This window comes from Delphinus delphis, chromosome 15 (assembly GCF_949987515.2).
Source record: "Delphinus delphis chromosome 15, mDelDel1.2, whole genome shotgun sequence".
Lineage (NCBI taxonomy): Eukaryota > Metazoa > Chordata > Mammalia > Artiodactyla > Delphinidae > Delphinus > Delphinus delphis.
In genome coordinates, this window is record NC_082697.1 from 79,562,041 (window position 1) to 79,581,901 (window position 19,861).

The following is a 19,861-nucleotide window of genomic DNA, read 5'->3' on the forward strand; positions in this document are numbered from 1 at the left end:
CAGGAAATTCCAATTCTATGTCGGGTAACAAGAGGGGGAGACGGGGGCAGGGGTGGGGGAACCTTAGCAAGATGTGGCATTTGGGGTGTAGGACGTCCTCTCCTCACCTCTCTCTCTGCACTTGGGGCCTCGGGGGCCCCTCCATCCTTCCCCTCCCTGCACACACAGCAGCCAGGAGGCTGGACAAGGCTTGCCTGGGTCCTGGCAAATTCGCCCCCTTTTCTTAATCTGTTTCCTACAGCCCCAGACCCACGGTAGCAAGTCACAAATGCACATGCCCAATTTGGGCGTCCCAGCTGACTACCCCCCTCCCCTGCCCCTCTGAGGTGCTCTTCAAGCCCCCTGGCCTACTCCCCCAACCCTCCCACCTCCGCCTCTCTCAGCCGAGGGCATATTCAGCAAACCGGCCTTATCATCAGGCGCCTACCCTTCCTTTGCCAAGCCCCCCTCCACCTGAGAAAGGCTCTCGGGACACCCAGCACAGGAGGGTGCTCCAGCCACAGGGCCTCCCGCCTCCATGGCCACCGCAGGGGTTGCCCCATCCCCACGCCCTCCCTCATCCTCTGCGTCCACTCACCGTATACACATCCCTGGGTGGGATGGGGGGTCGTGGGGGATGGGGGAGAGTAGAGAGTGGAGGAGAAACTGTTGATTCGCCAGCGCTGGAAGGAGCCTTCGAGAACATCCAGTCCGATGGTCTCATCGTACAGATGAAGAAAATGAGTCACGGAGGCCGGCTGTTAGCCAAGGTCACAGAGTTAGAGACGTAGGCGTCCCCAGACTCCCAAGCTGGACAGATTCTTTCTACTGGACAGCAGGGTGGGAGGGGTAGGAGGATGGATCCCCAGCCCTCCCGCCCGGCCCCTCCTTGGCACCCCTCCAGCAGTGATGGAGGCAAGGTGACCCCAAGGCCCGCCAGAAGCCGAATGCCTAGGAGATGGGTTTTGGGAAATGGACTCCCGGAGGGGCAGTGTCTAGACACTTCCAGAAAGACCCAGAGCCCCCCCGCCCCCATGCGCCCTCGTTACGGCTGCCCACATTCTTAGTTCCCAGCAGGCCCAGCGGCTGGCGCTTCATCAGCTGTCGGGCCTCTCCCGGGAGCTCGGGCAGCTGCCTGAACGCTCTCGCACTTTCTGAGGCTGGGCCAGGAAGGGAAGGGCTGCGGCAGCTGGAGTTGGCGAAAGCCTGCCAAGGGAGTGGCTCGTGTGGCCAAGTGCTCAGGCGAGGGCCAGGCCAGGAAGCTGGGAGGCTGTTCTCGGAGCTGCGGCAGAGTAACCCAGACGCTGGGGCTAGGGATAGGGGACGGGCCCCTCTGATTAAGGAATCCCTGCAGTGTCCCCCTGCTCCCCACCCCCTTGGCTTCTGGGAAATCCCTGCAGGTGGAGTTGTCCTCTTAATCCCAGAAAAACTACCCCTGGGAGCTCAGTACCCTAGAGGAAGGGTGCTTGGTCAGGGCTGGAAGTGAACCCAGAGAGGCTAGCCCAACCCTCCCCATCCCACAGGGCTGCACACCTCACCCTGGGCCTGCAAGCCGCAGCCCACGGCCCTCCCTGGACTGCCTGGGAAGTCTCCCCCCTGCCGGATAGAGAGGCAGGAGGCCTGGGTTCCAATCCCTCCATCCTTCACCAGCTTTGTGACCTTGGGGCAGTTGTGACTCTCAGTTTTCTCATCTCCAGGATGGGACTCTGATAAGATACCTGAACATGCTATAAAGCACATACAACCAGGTAATTCTCATTCATCTAAGCCTCAATATCCAAAATTAAAGGCCCTCTTTCCTTAATAACAATGAACACTTCTGAGCACCAGGCGCTTCGCAGGAGTTACCGTGTTACAGATTCACCGCAGCCCTGCAAGATGGGTGTGTTAAAAAAAAAAAGATGGGTGTGTTATTAGCTACGTCTTGCAGATGGGGACGTGCCAGCTCAGAGAGGTCACCAGGCCAGCAGCAGGTTCAAGCCCAGCCTTGTCTGACTCCAAAACCCAGTTTCTCCTCCACCCCTACCCGCGCTTACTACCACCCAGAGCTACCCAGTTCCCCTCCCTTATGATTGGCAGCTCTGATCTGAGAGTCCCTTGAGAAGTGACCCATTGAAGCTGGATGTGGGGAATTCCCTGGCAGTCCAGTGGTTAGAACTCCACACTTTTGTTGTAGCAAAAATAGAAATTAGACTTTTCTGATAAACTGGAAAATAAGGAAACAATGAACAGGCTGGGGAAACAACATAAACAGGCCTGAAAGAGTTAAGCAATCTTGGTTATTCTTTAGCTGTTACTACTAACAAACACTTGTAGCTAGACTTGTCCTTCACAAAGTTGATTACTCTCTGACTCCGTACAAATGACCCTTTGCACCTGGCATTTCTTCTCCCCCTACACTCCCCTGTAGCACTCTTCATTTCAGAAAGAAGGTCATGGGCCCATAACTTCAGGGACATCAGACCCAGTTGCTGAGCTACCTGATGCCAACTTTGGCCATGAATTTGCAGAAGAAAAGAAATGCAAGACCTCCACTACTTTTGATCCTTACCATATACCCCGGACTGCGAGCCCCACGTATAAAATCTTCTCCGATTCCCCAAGAAGGAGGGACAGTTCTTGAGGCGTTAGCCTACTGTGTCTTCCCTTTGCCTGGCAAAGAAAATAAAAAGCCTCTCTATTTCTTATCTTCCAATTCTCTGTCTCCATATTTTTATCCAGCATCGGTGCCGAGGGAGCCAGATTTGGCAGTACTTTCACTGCAGAAGGCCCAGGGTTCAATCCCTGGTTGGGGAACTAAGATCCCATGAGCCCCCCAAGGCGTGATAAAAAAAAAAAAAAAAAGATGGATGTGAATTCTCAGTTCTGCTGCCTCCACCTCCATGGGCTGGGTGCTGGGGGTGGAGCCCTGGGTTGCACAACTTCCCCAAGCCGGGGCAACAGGGATGGATCCTCCCCACCTTGGTTTCAGGCAAAATGAAGGGAGCTCTGAAGGTAGCTTCTGTCTACAAGGTGCTGGCGGCCAGGCAGGCAGCCCCCACCCAGAGCATGGCTGGGCCACACTTGAAGGCACCCATGATTATATTTGACAGCTCCCGCTAGGGTGGGGCACCTGGGCTCCAGTCTGGGCCAAGGTGGGCAGGCAGGGACGGATGAGGGCCCTCCCTGGCTCCTGACCTCACCCTGACTTTAAGAGCTGGGGATAGGTGGGGTTGGGAGTGCCAGGGCGTGAAGGCCTGGGGCTTCCTGAAGCTGAGACCCTTTGGGGGCAGCGAGTAGCTCCCCATGGAGACTGGGCTCCTGACGTGATCCAGCAAGAGGGGCGGGGCAGAGGGCAGGCACCCTGTCTGCCTCCTCTCCTTGGCCCATGAGAGCCCCAGGTGCTTAGAGGCCTTTCCAGAGGCGACCTCTGGCTGTGGCCCAACCCCAGCTCTTTCCCGATGGGGAGCAGGTGGGTAAGAAAGAAAGACATCTAGGAGTGCTCTCTTGAAGAGGAAATTGAGGCTCAGAGAGGGCATGAGACTTGTTGCTACCCCAGCTCATTTTTCTAAATTAATTAATTTATTTATTTTTGGCTGCGTTAGGCCTTTGTTGCTGTGCGCAGGCTTTCTCTAGTTGAGGCGAGCGGAGGCTACTCTTCCTTGCAGTGCGCGGGCTTCTCACTGCGGCGGCTTCTCTTGCTGCGGAACACGGGCTCTAGGCACGCGGTCTGCAGTAGTTGCAGCACGTGGGCTCAGTGGCTGTGGCTCACGGGCTCTAGAGCGCAGGCTCAGTAGTTGCAGCGCGTGGGCTTAGTTGTTCCACGGCACGTGGGATCTTCCAGGACCAGGGATCAAACCCATGTCCCCTGCATCGGCAGGTGGATTCTTAACCACTGCGCCACCAGGGAAGCCCTACCGCAGCTCAATGAGGTGAGTGGACTGGAGTCTGGCTTTCAGCCCCTCAGGTGTCCTGGGCGGGGCAGGGCAAGTCCTGCGTGGAACTGGCAGGAGTACAGCCTCAGCCCAGCCCCAGGAGAGGGGCAGCAAACAGAGTGGGTCTCGGAAGCAGAGGAAGTAAGGGACTCCAAGGTGGGAGCCCCATGAGGGTAAGAGCCCTGAGCACTAGAGAGGCAAGAGCCTTACTCTGCTAGTGTCTTAAAGGAGGCCGTAGGCCAGTCACCTATTCTCTCTGAACCTCAGTTTCCCCATCTAAAAAGGAGGGATAAAAAGACAGAAGTCAGGAGAAGGAAGGCTGGACTGGGGTCCTGCCAATGAAGGCAGGAGAGAGAGGGAACGTTAGGATTAAGGCAGGACCGTAGGGGCAGCATCCTCTCCCAGAGGTGGGAGTGAGGGCGTGGATCCCATAGGTGGTCAGATAGGAGGTGGGGCAGGCTTCAGGCTTCAAGCAAGTTTGAAGGAGCTGTACTACCTGGAGCCCCCTCTCCCTTTGTGCTGTGGGAATATTAAACAAAAGGAGCTTTGAGATCATAATCTGCAAAGAGGAAAAGGAGGGGCCTTGGCCCAAAGCACACAAAAAATCAGTGGCAAAACCCCTATGAGATTCAAGGTTGCTGCATTTCAAGTTCCCTGTCCAGAGCTCCTCGAGAAAAACAGATATAATGGGGAGTTTTGACAGTAACCTTTCTCCTGACCCCCCTCAGCACGGGGCCTCAGGGTTCGTGATCTGGGTCTGCCCCACTGGGAAGTCAAGGGGAAAACGACCAAACCTACACACGCCACAGCCTCTGCGACAGGGAGACATACACGCTCTCTCTCCTCCCCCCTCTTTCAACTCCAAGGAGCTAATAATAACAATAATTCATTATCATGTACCAGGTCCTGGACTAAAATGTTTACTTGCATTAAGTGGCTGAATCCTCACACCAACCCAGTGATGGAAGCATTTTCATCATCATCATCATCATCCCCATTCTCCCGATGGGTAAACTGAGTCACAAAGACTCTCATTTGCACAAGTTCATCCAGTGAGTGGCAGGACCTGGATGTGAACTCAGGCGGTCTGGCTCCCGAGCCCACACTCCTAACCATGCTGCTTCTTAAGACATTATTTCAGACACCCTGGGGTCCAAATCCCGGCTCTGCCAATTCCTAGCTGTGTGGCCTGGGACAAGCAGCCTGACCTCTCTCTCGGCTTTATCCTCCTAGACTGTCCACAGATCGCGGCCTAGCGCTTTAGCACCCAGGCCTGCGAGCGTCCGGCAGTGAGTACTGCACCAGCATCGGGGCTCCAGTCATTTGTTTACTCAAGCAAGAGAAGGTTCCAGATGTGGGTAGGGCCTTCCTCGCCCCGCCCCGCGCCCCGGTATGCAGTGGGGGGAATGCAGGGGGAGGGGCTGCTCCGGCTCGTCACTGCCATTAATAGCGACCTGAAACACGCCTGCTAAAAATACCCAGCTGGAGGCCCATAAAAGCGCTGCTGGGGCTGGCGCCCGACACTTCTCGCACTACTCCGAACCTCAGCCAGACGCGCCCAGACCAGCCAGCATGACCGAGCGCCGAGTGCCCTTCTCGCTCCTGCGGGGCCCCAGCTGGGACCCTTTCCGCGATTGGTACCCGGCCCACAGCCGCCTCTTCGACCAGGCCTTCGGGATGCCCCGGCTGCCCGAGGAGTGGTCGCAGTGGCTGAGCCACAGCGGATGGCCGGGCTACGTGCGCCCTCTGTCCGCCGCCGCGATCGAGGGTCCCGCCTACAGCCGCGCGCTCAGCCGGCAGCTCAGCAGCGGCTTCTCGGAGATCCAGCAGACTGCCGACCGCTGGCGCGTGTCCTTGGACGTCAACCACTTCGCCCCCGAGGAGCTGACGGTCAAGACCAAGGACGGCGTGGTGGAGATCACTGGTGAGCCCCCCCGGGGACTGGGGCGCCGGCCTCCGGCCTCTCGCCGGTCCTGGGGAGGAGCCCTGGTCAGGGACCTGGGTTGAAATGCGGGGCGGGGGGCGGCGGGGCGGGGGCTGGAAAGTGAAAGCTTAGCCGAGGACCCGGGGGCAGAGCCCGGGGCGCGGGGCGGGCCTCCTTGCCCTGCCCCTGGCCTCTATACACTCCTCTGGAGTTGGGGGGTGCTGATAGCTCCTAATGGATCTTTTAGCCCTAAAAAGTCTACGCTAAGGGAAGAAACGCCCCCTTCCAGCGGAGACCCCCCCACGGCCCCAGCCCCACCCCCAAGGGACCAGGTCGCCCCGCCCCCACCCGCGCGCGCCTACCCACCTCGGCCGGCGGTTGGTATGAAGAGGGCGTCGCCGCCCGCCCCACGCCGTCTCCGCCCCTAGCCCGTGTCCGCGGAGGGGGCGTGTGCGCGTGCCCGGCGCTGCGGCCCCCCTCACCGCTCCCAAAGCCCCTGAACCGAACTTTCCAGAAGCTTCTGAGATTCCGGGACGGCCTGGAGCACACAAATCCCTTAGTCAGTCTTGCCTGCCCTGAGTCCTGGCCGCCAGGTGGGACGCGTTTGGATGTGCGCCAGCTGGAGAGGCCGCCCCTCCCTGCCTCCTCTGACCTCCTACCCGCCCCCCCCCCCACTCCCCTCTTCCTCAGGCAAGCACGAAGAGCGACAGGACGAGCACGGCTACATTTCCCGGTGCTTCACTCGAAAATACACGTGAGTCCTGGCTCCAGAGCTGGGGGGACGGGAGGAGGGCGCAGGGACACACAGGTGTGTAATGCTTCTCCTCCCTTTCTGCGTGTCCAGGCTGCCCCCCGGTGTGGACCCCACCCAGGTCTCCTCCTCCCTGTCCCCCGAGGGCACGCTCACAGTGGAGGCCCCCTTGCCCAAGCCAGCCACCCAGTCGGCAGAGATCACCATCCCTGTCACCTTCGAGGCGCGTGCCCAGCTTGGGGGCCCAGAAGCTGGGAAGTCTGAACAGCCTGGAAACAAGTAAAGGCCCTAGCCTAGTTGCCCACCCCACAGTAGCCATCACTGACCGTCCCCACCCACCAAACCTCTGAACTCTTTTGATATCTTTACCTTCTGTTTTTCTCAAATAAAGTTTGAAACAACTGCCTGCCCCTGCCTCGGACCCTGGTGTGTTTGTGGAGACATAGGGGTTGTTGGTGGTTCACACGTTCATCACCTTTGCTGAGGGCCTGCGTGTGCCAAGACCCACGCTGGGCCCTGTGGGTACAGTGGTATCCATCACAGGGCACAGCCCTGCCCTCCAGTCCCTTGTTTAGTAAGAGAGAAACAGTCATTGTTTACGGAAATAAAACCCGCAGGGCTGGGCTTCCCTGGTGGCGCAGTGGTTAAGAATCCACCTGCCAATGCAGGAGACATGAGTTCGAGCTCTGGTCTGGGAAGATCCCACATGCTGCGGAGCAACTAAGCTCGTGCACCACAACTACTGAGCCTGCGCTGTAGAACCCGCTCGCCGCAACTAGAGAAAAGCCCGCACATCAAAGGCCCGATGCAGCCAAAAATAAATAAATTTATGAAAAAAACAAACCAACCCAGGGCCAGGTGTGGGATCAGGGGAAACCAGGAGATGCGCCTGGCCCAGGCTTAGGCATTCAGGAACACCTGGGCAGGGGGCAGGTGAGGGGGGACAGGGCAGGGTCTGGGGAGGGGAGCTTCCTGGGAGCTCAGAGTTCCTTCCTGCCCTCCTCATAACTTCATTAATCCTGGGGAAAAGGGGCAGGACCAGGTAGATGGTATGGGGGGGGGGTGGCCACCCCAGGTGGCATTCTGAGGGGAGATTGGCCTCGTCAAAGGACCTTTCCCGCCAGGCCAGGCCGTGCAGGTAGCAGGGGGCCTGGGCCCTCAGGCCTGAGGGTGCCCTGCAGAGAGCGAGGGCAGGTGTGGCCTAGGTTTTGGTGGAAGAGAGGCAAAGACCTGCCAGGGGAAGCAGTGGCTACAGGAGGGCCTGCCTTGACTGTCGCCGGCAGGAACACCCACACCTACCTCGGCCTTTGTCCTTGTCCTGCCCTGACCCTCTCCCCTGCCCGAGGAGGGTTCGGGGCGACCTAGGGGAGGGAGAAGGTAGATGGGGGCTTTTGAGACCCCACATTCTCCCCACCAGCAAGGTCCCAGAGCCGGGGGCTATGGCCAGACGCTTGCGGGTGCACAGCCCTACTGTGTCAGGGTCCCTGAGAGGAGCAGAACCCGCAGGGCGGGGCCTGGGGCATCCACACACCACTGCTCACGCCGTCCAACTTCTCAGTTTCTCCTCCCTGGTGCGGGCTCCCTGTTGGGACAGCACATCTGGAGCAGGCGTAAAGCCAAAGGAGGTCCCGGCCCTTGAGGGCCCCGCCGAACCTGGAAGGAGGCCAACAGGGAAGAAAACACCTGGCACAAGGACGGTGCTGGGCCAGCTGGCAGCACAGGTGTGGGCCTGTCAGCCAGGATGCCGCCCAGTCCACCCGCCCTCCCACCTGGTTTCCTGAGCTCTGATTGCCTAAATCTTCCACCCTCTCCCCGAGACGCACACCCCCCCACGTCTCAGATGTCTCCTGGATGCCTCCACGCTCCCGTGGCCACGACCCAGTCAGCCTGTCCAGTTCTCACCCTCGCTCTGCTGGCCAGTGCCCTTGTGGTTGGCAACAGCATGGCCCTGACCTCCACGGGGGTGGCCGGGTGCCCAAATCTGGTCGGAGAGAGTGACTGCAAGCCTGCCGGGCTGCCAGCTCCTCCACTGGTGCCCTGGGCGTGTGGGAGAGCTACTTCTGAGCTTTTGACCAGGTAATCCTCACATCAGCCCCGAGAAGAGGTGCGGTTACTGCTGCTTGACAACTGGGCAGTGAGCCTCAAAGAAGTGAAGAGACTTGCCCAGGTTCACACAGCTCATCCTGGAGGGAGCAGAGGGCCATCTGCATCGCCCCAGACACGGGAGGTCAGATTAACTCAGACGCAAGGCTGGCGGGGTGGGGGTGGGGGCTCCACAGCTGGAAGTGCTGCCGCATCAGGCTCCGTGGGGCCTCAGGAGGAGAAGGACAGGGATGCAGCTGAGCCTGGGGGCCAGGGCCACTCGAGGGGGCGAGGCTGCAAAGTGGCCCAGAGAGAGCTGCCAGGTCTCAGGCCCAAAGTCCAGGGCCATGGCCTGGGGTAGGCAGGGGTCAGCGCCTGGGTGCTGTCGGTGCTATTGGAATGGAATATAGATCCGGGGGCTCAGGCCAACACTGGGGTCACAGCTGGGGCACGAGGGAGGTAGGAAGTGAAGAATTCAATCCCTGCAAAGGAAACAGGCCGCAGTCTCCGTGGGAAACCAAAGTAGGAGGTGAGGAAGTGGGGGGCGGGGCAGAGACAGGAGGGGAGCCTGGGGCTGGGCTGGCCCTACGCCCAGAGCTCATCTCCGAAGACGTGGGATCTGGGCAGCACCTCTGGGCGGAGTGGTGGGTGGGGCAGGCTGGCTCAGGTCCCGGGGTCTCCACGGGGAGAGGCCAGTTCTGGGCATTGAGATGCCTGGTGAGTCCCTGCCCTACTGCTGTCCCCGGCCTCGCCAAGCATTTCCCTGATTTTCAGTGGGTCCCTCTCTAAACGCCTCTGATGACATTCAGGTCTGCAGACTCAGACACTGGCCTTGGTTCAGTGAATGCTAGCATCTGGGTCCCTCCGCTCAGCCGAAGGGTGCCTGAGGGGCAATGCCCCCTGCTGCAGGCCAGTGACAAAGGCGCCCTCAGGGACTTCAAATCCCTGTGGCAGCTGCTCACCTCTCACCAGCTCCAGCTCCCCTAGGGATCTGTGGAGTGCACAAGCCGCTCTCAGTTCCAGGCTGATCCCTGGGTCTCTCCTTTTCTCTCTCCCTCCCAGTTATGGAATCTGCCCTCCCTGTTGGCACCTTCTCTGGGCCCAGCACCCAGCCCGTAGGTCCAAGTCCCTGCTTGAGCTCAAGGGGGCAAGCGGAGGACACAGCCCAGTGACGAGCAGCATTCTACCATCAGAGAGGGCCCAGGACAGCCTGCGGAGTCTTAGTGGAGTGGGAAGGAGGGATTTCCAGAAGTGACCCTTGTGTGACGGGCAAGGGGGAGTTGCATGGGCGAGGGCTGGAAGGCTGGTGTAGTCAGGCTGGAGGAGGGGCTGCAAGCAGGGAGGGCAAGTGAAGGAGGTGCGGGGGCCCCATCCTGGAGGGCACCGAAGGCCACGCTAAGTGCAGGCTAAGCAAAGGGTTTAAGCATCCCTGCTTTAGAAATAGGGTTCCAGACCTTAGAGGAGAGTGGATGGGAGGGGCAGCCGTGAGGCAGGGGCAGTGTGCTGCTGAGATGTAGTGGACATGGGTCCTGCCAGGGAGGGGGGAAAGGGGGTTCGCACGCCAGATGTGGCAGCAGCAGGCTCTGCAGTGTGGGGTGACACACCGGATGTCGGGGTGCTGGGGGTGGGGGAAGGAGGGGACCTCTAAAGTCCTGGGCTCTCTGCCTGGGGCTTGCTGACTTCAGTCTATGTAAGGTCAAGCAGCCACCAGACCTTGGCTGCTGGGGGAGTGAATTGTTTCCAGCTGCCCTCATCTTCCCTGCTACTGAATCAACCTAGGGTTTGCCAGAGAGACTGCTCTGTGGAGAGGGTGGGGTGGGGAATAAAAGCCGCCCAGAGAATGGCTGCGGAGGACCCCAGTGCTGGATCCAAAGGGTACGGCCAGAGCACCTTTGTGATGGGGGAGGGGCAACCAAGCGAAGGGAGAAGAGGAGGGTAGGGTTGGACTGGAGCCCCCGTCCAGGGTTGACCAGGAGGTTGACCATTAGAGACCCCAGACCCCTGGCCGGCTGGCAGCCACACAAGCCCTACGTGCCCTGGCAGAGCCCAGGGCAGGGCAGAGATCAGCCTGGAGGGGGTTCTATCTGCTGGCCTTACCCCGGACCCCCTGCAACTCTACACTACACCCAATCCCCACATGCACACAGTGGGACCTGGGGGTTTGGGACAGCCCTGCAGCCAGGACTCAGCGCCGCGTCCAGACGTGCACAGCAGCGACTGAGCTGCAGCTCAGGACCAAAGCAGGGAAGGAGGATGCAGCATGGGTGAAGGCAGCTGGGCGAGCCTGGGCTGGTCTTAGCCAGAGTCTGCCACTGGGCCCTGCAGCTCAGACCCTGATGAAATGGGGGCTAAGCCCTGCCCTCATGCTGTTCTCCTAGGGAAGTGGACCCTGGGAATGTGTGCCCCCCCCACCCCAAGGTGTGTACTGTCTGTCCATCCACCATGGCCCAGGGCTGGAACAGCCCTGAAGAGCACAGGAGCCTGGAGGCGGGAATGACTCCATCCCTGGCAAAGATCCTCTTAGTCAAGGGCTCTGGATCCTCCCCTCCCTCCTCCACCTGCCCAGGTGACTTTGACTTCATCATATGCATCTAATTCTGCCTCCTAAGGATGAACCATATTCTCATGGGCCTCTTATGAGACAGCTTTGCCAACAGCTAGTTGTGCAGGGAAAGCTGGAAGCATGAAAAATACCAGGAATCCCAGGCCTGGCTAAGAAGAGACGGCTCCAGATCAACAGCAAAATCTCTGGATGGTCTCGGGTACAAGCGTGGAGGGCGGAAGAGCCTGACTGGCCAGTTGGCCACTTCCATCTCTTCTGAAGGGCAGACTGAGGGCAAGGGAAAGTCAAGTGCCCAGACAGGGCTCCCAGCTTGCAGCCCAGGGGGAGAAGGTAATATGCGGGGACCCTGGGGAAAACTGACCTGCCCTAGGAGAGGTCCCTGCAGTTTAATAACCCCCTCCTACCCTTCCTTCCAGCCTTGCACGCCTACCAGCTTGGAACACCTTCCTGCCCAGCCTAAGTGGCAATGGTTGGGTCAAGATGCAGCACTCGTGGTCCAGGGGCTGTCTCAGCAGAAGGAAGTCTACCCTCACCCCCACTTCGGGCTGAACAGGGTGGAGCCTGCCAGGAAGATTTAAAGAATAAATAGGGGTTGGGACTTCCCTGGTGGCGCAGTGCTTAAGAACCCGCCTGCCAATGCAGGGGACACGGGTTCGAGCCCTGGTCCAGGAAGATCCCACATGCTGTGGAGCAACTAAGCCCACGAGCCACAACTACTGAAGCCCACGTGCCTAGAGCCCGTGCTCCGCAACAAAGAGAAGCCACTGCAATGAGAAGCCTGTGCACCACGAGGAAGAGTAGCCCCCGCTCGCCACAACTAGAAAAAGCCCGCACGCAGCAATGAAGACCCAACGCAGCCATAAATAAATAAATTTATACATATATAAAAAAAGAATAGATAGGGATGCAGGAGCAGCTCTGTGTTCAGGAAAAAGCACTGGGCTAAGGCCAGCTCTAGGTTTGCGCCAGCTCTGTCCCTTTTGGAGGCATGGCCTGGGGTCCAGCCCCGCTCTGGGTTCAGTTTCCATTCTGAGGGGTCTGGGGGGCCCCTGAGGCCCCTCCTGCCTTGATTGTCAGTGTTGTCAGCTCTGTGCAGACCGGAAATCAAGGGGGAATCGCCAAGACTGGCAGCTACCCAGGGTCCCCTAAAAATAATAGGAAGGGGCTTCCCTGGTGGCGCAGTGGTTGAGAGTCCGCCTGCCGATGTAGGGGACACGGGTTCGTGCCCCTGTTCGGGAAGATCCCACATGCCGCGGAGCGGCAGGGCCCGTGAGCCATGGCCGCTGAGACTGCGCGTCCGGAGCCTGTGCTCCACAGCAGGAGAGGCCACAACAGTGAGAGGCCCGCGTACCGCAAATAAATAAATAAATAAATAAATAATAGGAAGGCCAAAGTCCCAGAGATGCCCAAGGGTATAAGACAACTTTCTGCAGGACCAACAAGGGCCTGACATGAGGAAGGCCTTCAGTCTTGGCTCTGACCCCAGGGCAGGTCTGGACGAACTTTTTCTTCCCACGTCATTCCCCCCTCATCAAGATGGGTTCATGAAAGTCCTTTTGAAAGTCCCTTACCAAAAACAAAACAAAACAAAACAAACAAACAAAAACAGCAGGGAGACCGGGGGGTCTGGTGGTTAGGACTCCAAACTGCCACTGCTGGGGGCCCAGGTTCGATCCCTGGTCGGGGAACTAAGATCCCACAAGTCCCAAAGTGCAGCCAAAAAAAAAGACCTTTAGGGATAGCTGTTTTCAGGCTGGGGAGACAATGGGACAGTGGCAGGACAGGGGGATTGAGAATTTAGGTGAATGGATGACCAGAGTGGTCCCTGAGCCCTCCCCCCACCGCAGCCCCTTCTGAGCTTCCATCCTCCTTGCTGGGTCTCCCTGTCCCTCTCTGATCTTGCATCTCCCTTACTTCGTCCCACTCCCCCACATCACTGCATCCCTCCCAACACCAAGCCCCTTCTCCCACACTGAAACCCCCTCCTTTCTGGGAGTTCTCCCACCTTCTCTGAACCCCCAAATCCATCACTGCATCTTCTCACTTCACCAAGCCCCCCTCCCTTTTGGGAGCCCCTCCCCTACCTCTCTCTGGGCCCTGGTGGCTGAGCTATCCTTGCACAATGCCCTTGGTGGCCCTGTTGATGATCCCGAAAACCCCCTTCTCCAGGCCTTACCAGCCTGAAAGCCTTGAACCCTAGGAGTGGTCCCACAGGCCAATCCCTCAGCAGGGGTCATGGAGCCCCAAGGCTCTGGGTGGGAGGAAGAATGGTTCTGGAGGAGTAACCAATCCCCACCAAGCAGGCAGCAGGCCATGCTAACTCAGGCCTCAGACTGTACCGACTCCAGAAAGGAAGTCTTACCCCACCTGTAAGGAGGATGGAGCGGGGCCACAGTAAGGCCCGAGGCACCCCCTGTAGGACACCCTGTTGCTGGGCCTCCCCATCCCCTCTCCTCTCCCCACCACCACCCCAAGGCCCAGATAGGACAATGAGTGAGTGCCCCCTGGTGCTCTCCCAGAGACACCCAGATACCTGACACCACCCAGCCCAGAAACTTCGGGAATCTCTGCCCAGGTTCTGGGTCCTGCCAGGCCCAGAGCAGAAATGGGGGCAGAAAATCCGAGTCTTGGAAAACACTGACGCCCCCTAGCCGTGCACCTACCATACCTTTGGTCATATTCTCTGCTCTGGGCCTCAGTCGCTGAATGCCCTCAAGCCTCCTGGAAGTTCCCTCGTGAAGGACCCAGCTCACTTTCTCAGTCTGCCTTTGCAGGGTCTGGGCGCCAAGGCCTGGAGCCCAGGGAGACCTGCCTCACCCTCTGCGCCTTTGCTGCGTAGGTGTTCTGTTCCTAATCACACTGGCGTGTACGGGGCACCTGCTAGCCGCCAACCACTCCTTCGCTTATTAAATCCTCACAGCAACCTCATGCCACTGAGAGGCAGCAGAGGATTACAGTTGTGCTTGTGGGCACTGGTCAAACTGCCTGGGTTCAAATCCCCACTGGGGCACTTACTATTAGAGAGTGAAATCACTGGTGACCTTCCCAAAGTTGAGGCCTCCCTAGAGCTCCAGTGGGTTAGGACTGCACGCTTCCACTGTAGAGGGCAAGGGTTGGGGAACTAAGATCCCACATGCTGTGGGGCATGGCCAGAAAAAAAGGTTGAGGGAAATATGAGGAAATGGTAATCATTCTTTCAGTTTTGTTACAAAAGGGAAGGAAATGGGGCTTGAGCTTCAGAAAATAAGTGTAGAGAAGATTTCCTTTCAAGACTAAAGACAATGAGTTTAAATGATGTGAGAATGGATGGAGAGAAGCAATGGAGAAGTTGATAATGGAGATTTAATTTATAATCAGGAATATAAAGTTCTGAGAAAGACAGAAAAGAACAGACTGTTAGGGAATTCCCTGGCGGTCCAGTGGTTAGGACTCTGCGCTCCCACTGCAAGAGGCACGGGCTCAATCCCTAGTTGGGGAACTAAGAGCCTGAATGCCACACAGCACAGCCAGAAAAAAAAAAGACTTAAAAATTTTAAAAAAAGAAAGAAAAGAAAACGGAGTTAGAGTAGATGTGACCATTCAGTATTAATGAGAAGAAAAGGAGTGTTAAAAAACAAAATTCAGGGCTTCCCTGGTGGCGCAGTGGTTGAGAGTCCGCCTGCCAATGCAGGGGACACGGGTTCGTGTCCCGGTCCGGGAGGATCCCACATGCCGCGGAGCGGCTGGGCCCGTGAGCCATGGCCGCTGAGCCTGCGCGTCCGGAGCCTGTGCTCCACGAGAGAGGCCACAACAGTGAGAGGCCCGCGTACCGCAAAAAAAAAAAAAAAAAAAAAAAAAAAATTCAGCTGAGTAAATTTGAAGCTCTAGCTGGCTTTGGTCAATTATTCATGAATTGGGCAGCCTCGCATCTAGGATAAAAAGGAGCTCCCATAAGTGAAGCCTTGGAGCAGTGTCTGGGGCACCCAGGAAGCGTCCAGTCAATTCTAGGCATCTTTATGAGGTGGTCTGTAATATTCTCATTTTACAGATATGCAAACTGACCTCTGAAGGACGAAGGAACTTGAGAAGTTACGCCTCACAACTAGGACAGGATGGGTTGAGAATTCAAATCCTAAACTCTTAAGTTTTCTACCACTTTGAGCCCTTCATTTGGAAAATGACACACGTTGCTGAGTGACGGAAATCTCACTTTTCTAAACAGCAACCACACTGAAGTTGGTCTTCAATTCCTAAATCCAGGTTTGACTGTGTGCCTTGGGCAACCAATCTCCCCTCTCGGCCTCAGGTTACACAGCTCTATGTTGGGAGATGAGAAGGGCAGAGATTGGGGTGTCTGCGCTCCCTATCATTTCTGAAATCTGATTCTGGGGGAGAGCTCCGGCCGGCCACCACACAATTCCCAGTTAGGAGCGTCTATCCGGCGAGTGTGGGGGAAAGAAGGGTGTTCAGCAGGGACGGGAGCTGGGCTGATACCGGGGGCAGGCGGCAGGCGAGGCTGGAGAGGGGCTGGGGCCTGGCCGTGGAGGGCCTTGAGTGCCAAAGACGGGCAGGAGCTAGCCTCAGAGTCCCTCTGGCTTGGGGCCCGCGTGTGAGGTGATGGAACCTGACAGACCCCACTCGCCATCTCCCTTTGAGCCCCTCCAACTGGTCTGTGGGCCGGGCAAGCTGTAGACAGACCCGGCTTCCTCTGCAATGTGGGAATAACGTAGACCTACCCACAGGGGCTGGCTCCAGAAAAAGTGATACGTAGGGAAGAAAGCATGACGAACCCGCAGTGGACTTTAGAGGCTGCGTCGTTGTTCAGACGGGGAATCTGAGGAGCAGGTACGCCGTCAAGGGCCCCGCAGGAGCCTGAGCTCCGCCCTCCCACACCAGCTCCTTCCACCGACCGCGGCAACGGACAAGGCCCACAGATGTCGCTAACACCCTATAAGGCGTTGTAACGCCCTACAGAACGCAGGCCAGGTTACTCCGGGTGACAAAGGCCCCCACGGAGGGCGGAAACCAAGGAAAGAGTGGAACATGGAGAACAGGGTCGGCGGGGGGGGAGAGAAGGGAACTACGAAAGCCCGCGGTGGGAGGAGGGCTGGGGCACCGCCGGGCAGATTACGGCGCAAAGCCCTAGCAACAGGCCGACCATTGGAGGAGCGGGAAAGGCTAGCTGTGATTGGTTCTCGCCGCTGCCCGCGATTGGAAGGCGGCCGCATCCCCGCCAAGCTCACATCCGGGTGTCTGGTCTGGTCTGGAACCTTAGCGATCCCGGGTTGTCAGATTTCCTTGGCCTACAGGGCAGCGCCGAAGACATGTCAGGCGGGCGCGCAGAGCGGTGAGGCTCACCCACGCGGAATCGCAGGTGCGGGTACGCGCAGGCGTCCCCGCGCAGAACTGAGGTCCCGGGCACACGCACACAGCGAAATCCTGCACCTGGGGCCCAGGTGTTTGCGGATAGGTGACCGGAGAGAAGGCCGAGGATGGAGTTCCCGAATAGGTTGGAGCTGTGCGCGGGCCGAGCTCGGGGGCCCTACTGCCGTCCTAGGGTCTGGGCCCAACCCGGGTAACGCGAAGGCTTGCAGGAAGCCGAACCCAGCCGACACCCGGGGGCCCGGGCCTGCTGCAGAGCCGGGCGGCGCCCAGCGGGGGGCAGCAGAGGACGGCGCCACTGGAGCCGGCCCTTGCGGGGGGGGGGGGGGGGGGGCGGGGCCCGGAAGGCTGCTGAATCCTCCCAATTCCGGGGCCCTGCAAATCATTTGGTAAACCCAAATAAATGGGGCAGAGGCGGCCAGACCAGTCGCTGGTGCATTCTTGGGTACTGAAGCCCTGAGGAATGGATGAAGGCTGTTTTGTTATCTAGGTTCGTTTTGGCCCTATCACCACTGGGCTAAATAAATTTTAAACCCTTAATATTTAGGATATTAGGGGAGTATTGCTCCTTTTGCTTTTGCCCAGCAGTGTAATGAAGTGTTTGATCTTGGGGATCTGGACAGCATTTAGCGAAATTACATTGAAAGGAACTCACCCAAAATGCTTGCAGTCAGCCACAAGCTGCTCCTCCTTTTATACGGGTTACCCAGCCATTACTTCCCAAATCTATCACGTGTATTGGAATGTAAGGCCTAATTTTGGTCAAGAGAATATTTTTCACTTAGTCCATCCACTACCCTCTCCAACCTAGTACTCATTATTGAGGAACCACACTCCCCAAAAGGAATGTCTGTTTGAAAACTCAGCAGTTTCCAAACTGAGCAGGCAAAACCACTTATAAACCGTAATAACGTAACACCTCCATATTTTGGGAAGCAAGGACTTTTGGAATGCAAAATGCTTTCATAACAAACCAAAGGGAATCCAAAATGAGCTTTCAGTCAGGCTTTAAAGAACTGACCAACCATCAAAACCCCGGCTCTAAAAATCTGGCTTAAAGAGGCTAAGAGAATGAAGAGATGGAAGGTTTGATGTCTCGTGTTGGCCCCTTATCTGAGAGCCAGTATGTAGTAGGGTAACTTGTCCATCGTGGTGGGAATAACCAGTTAACACCAAGACTGTGTTGAAAGTCTAGATTCATTCTCCCAAGGTAGATCCAATATGAAGGCAGCCTCTCAGACATGACTGCAGCTTCCTGAAAACTCGGAGTGGTGGGCTGCACTATTTTCCCGCCTCTGCCAGGCATAGGGGCAAACAGCGGCAGGCCACCAGGACTCACCAGGTCAAGTGAGCACATGTATGAGATGGCTTGCTGAGTCAAAGCATGTGCTGAGTGGACACCTACCTAGTTCTTTTCCCATCCAAGGGAAACAGGAGAGGATTTTGAGGAGGCAAAACACCCTAACCTAAAAGACTACTCAGAAAACAAGATGGTTCCTCTGGGTGACAGGCAGGCAGCTTTGTCCTCCTGGGCTCAGGTCACAGGCCCTGGTGCTGACCGCTGCTTAAGGCCACCTGATTCTGGTGGAAGAGCCCTGGGCCGGCCACCACTCAATTCAAATTCGGTTCCACCTGAACCAATGAAAAGGCTGGATGGAGGGACAAAGAAAAATCTTTATGCAAGACCAAAAGAAGCACCCCAACAGGAATAAGACACAAATCAAATGACGTAGGAGGAAACAAATAGACAAAACCCAGAATGTGTTAAGACCACCAAGTAGCCTGGTCTCTGGAAAAGTCAATGTTATAAAAAAGAGGTGGAAGGAGTAGAGGCTAAAGAAAACTATTACGAAATCCAATTAATCGATTTCATTGGATCAGAGGAGAGGGGGTTAGAAAGTGCTATCAAAGGCATTCTGGGCAAAATTCGGGGAGATCTGAATATGGGCTGGTATTAGAGAATTATTGTGAATTCCTTAGGTGTGATGACAGTGTGGCCTTCATAAGACAATGTCCTTGTTTTTAGAAATATCAACATAGGGAGTGCAATGTCATTACTTTCAAGGTTCCACAAGACAAATATAAAATGTCACAAAGCAATGGATATTTGGTTTATCCCTGTACCATCTTTTCAACTTTTGTGTTTGAAATTTTTCAAACTATAAAAAGGTTGGGGGGGTCAAGTCCCCCGATACCACCTAGCTATCCTTTAAACAGGGTTAAATCTAAAGCAAGAGGCAATTACTGGGACCACCGGTTTCAAATATCCACATTTAAAAACCATAAGCCAGGGAATTCTCCCACAGTCCAGTGGTTAGGACTCCACGCTTTCACTGCCGAAGTCCTGGGTTCAATCCTTGGAGGGGGAACCAAAATCCTGCAAGCTGCGCAGTGCAGCCAAAAAAACCCACAAAAAACCACAAGGCAAAAACCTTATATGACCCACGGGTCACTTAATGCTCAAAAGCAGCAAAAGTCCTTCCATCTCAAACTGAGGCAGGTAATGAAACACAGAGGACAGTCACTCGTTACCTCTAGGAAGGGAAATGGGTGGCTGGGAAAACCATGGGAGACTTACTGTTACCCGATGTCACCATACTACTGTCCAGACAGTAAATATTTTAAGTTTCACGGGCAACATACTGCCTCTTTGCACTTTTTCCCTTTACAGCCCTTTAAAAATATAAAGCCAGGTAAGGATTAAGTTATGAAGATGAAATACCAAAAATCCTATGAGCTGGTACTGAGGACTCCCGTCAGTGTGATCCAGCCACTCTAGCCCCAACCCTTCACTGACCACAGGTATCTGGTTAATCAGAGGTAGGGTTTGTGGCCATTCAGATCCAACCACATTTACCCATACCAGAACTGGAAAGTTCAAACTAGCAGGCCAATTAAATTAGTAAGCTGGTACACCACATTTTAATGTTGATTAGGCTGGAGACCACTTAATGTCAGCTCCAAGAAATAGAAAACGGTGTTACCAGCTTGATTCTCCAAGTTTGCTTTGGAAACTGCACAGGAAGAGGTAGCTGCCATTCTCAGCCACTCAGATCAACCGGTGTGAGTCAACAGGCAGGTTCCGCTCACCAGCGCAGAGGCCAGTGCATGCGGTCGTTACATATAAATAGAGTGAAGGGAAACTGCACTCGCTTCACCAGGCAACTTATTTGCTCCACTGAAAGGTTCCCTGCCACTAAGTCCCATTTGATAGCCCCTCCACTCCACCTGCAAAGTTCTAGGAATGCAGAACCCCGCTCTGTGGATGCCCGAAGCCAAGTAGATCA

At 56.5% G+C, this 19,861-nt stretch overlaps 1 protein-coding gene across 1 annotated transcript; it reads left to right on the forward strand.

The window, feature by feature from the left end:
• Nucleotides 1-5,301: 5,301 nt before the first annotated feature.
• On the forward strand, nt 5,302-6,974 carry HSPB1 (heat shock protein family B (small) member 1). Its single transcript, XM_060032277.1, has 3 exons — nt 5,302-5,817; nt 6,508-6,571; nt 6,662-6,974. Exons 1-3 carry the CDS (start codon nt 5,466-5,468, stop codon nt 6,849-6,851), a joined length of 606 nt encoding a protein of 201 aa, XP_059888260.1. The 5' UTR covers nt 5,302-5,465; the 3' UTR covers nt 6,852-6,974.
• The last annotated feature ends 12,887 nt before the right edge of the window (nt 6,975-19,861 follow it).

What these genes read in the sequence shown, in the direction of transcription:
- HSPB1 (XM_060032277.1), top strand. Translation starts at nt 5,466, where the DNA reads ATGACCGAGCGCCGAGTGCCCTTCTCGCTCCTGCGGGGCCCCAGCTGG. An exon ending in CGGCGTGGTGGAGATCACTG is followed by an intron (nt 5,818 to 6,507) that starts GTGAGCCCCCCC and finishes CCTCTTCCTCAG; the next exon opens with GCAAGCACGAAGAGCGACAG. An exon ending in TGCTTCACTCGAAAATACAC is followed by an intron (nt 6,572 to 6,661) that starts GTGAGTCCTGGC and finishes CTGCGTGTCCAG; the next exon opens with GCTGCCCCCCGGTGTGGACC.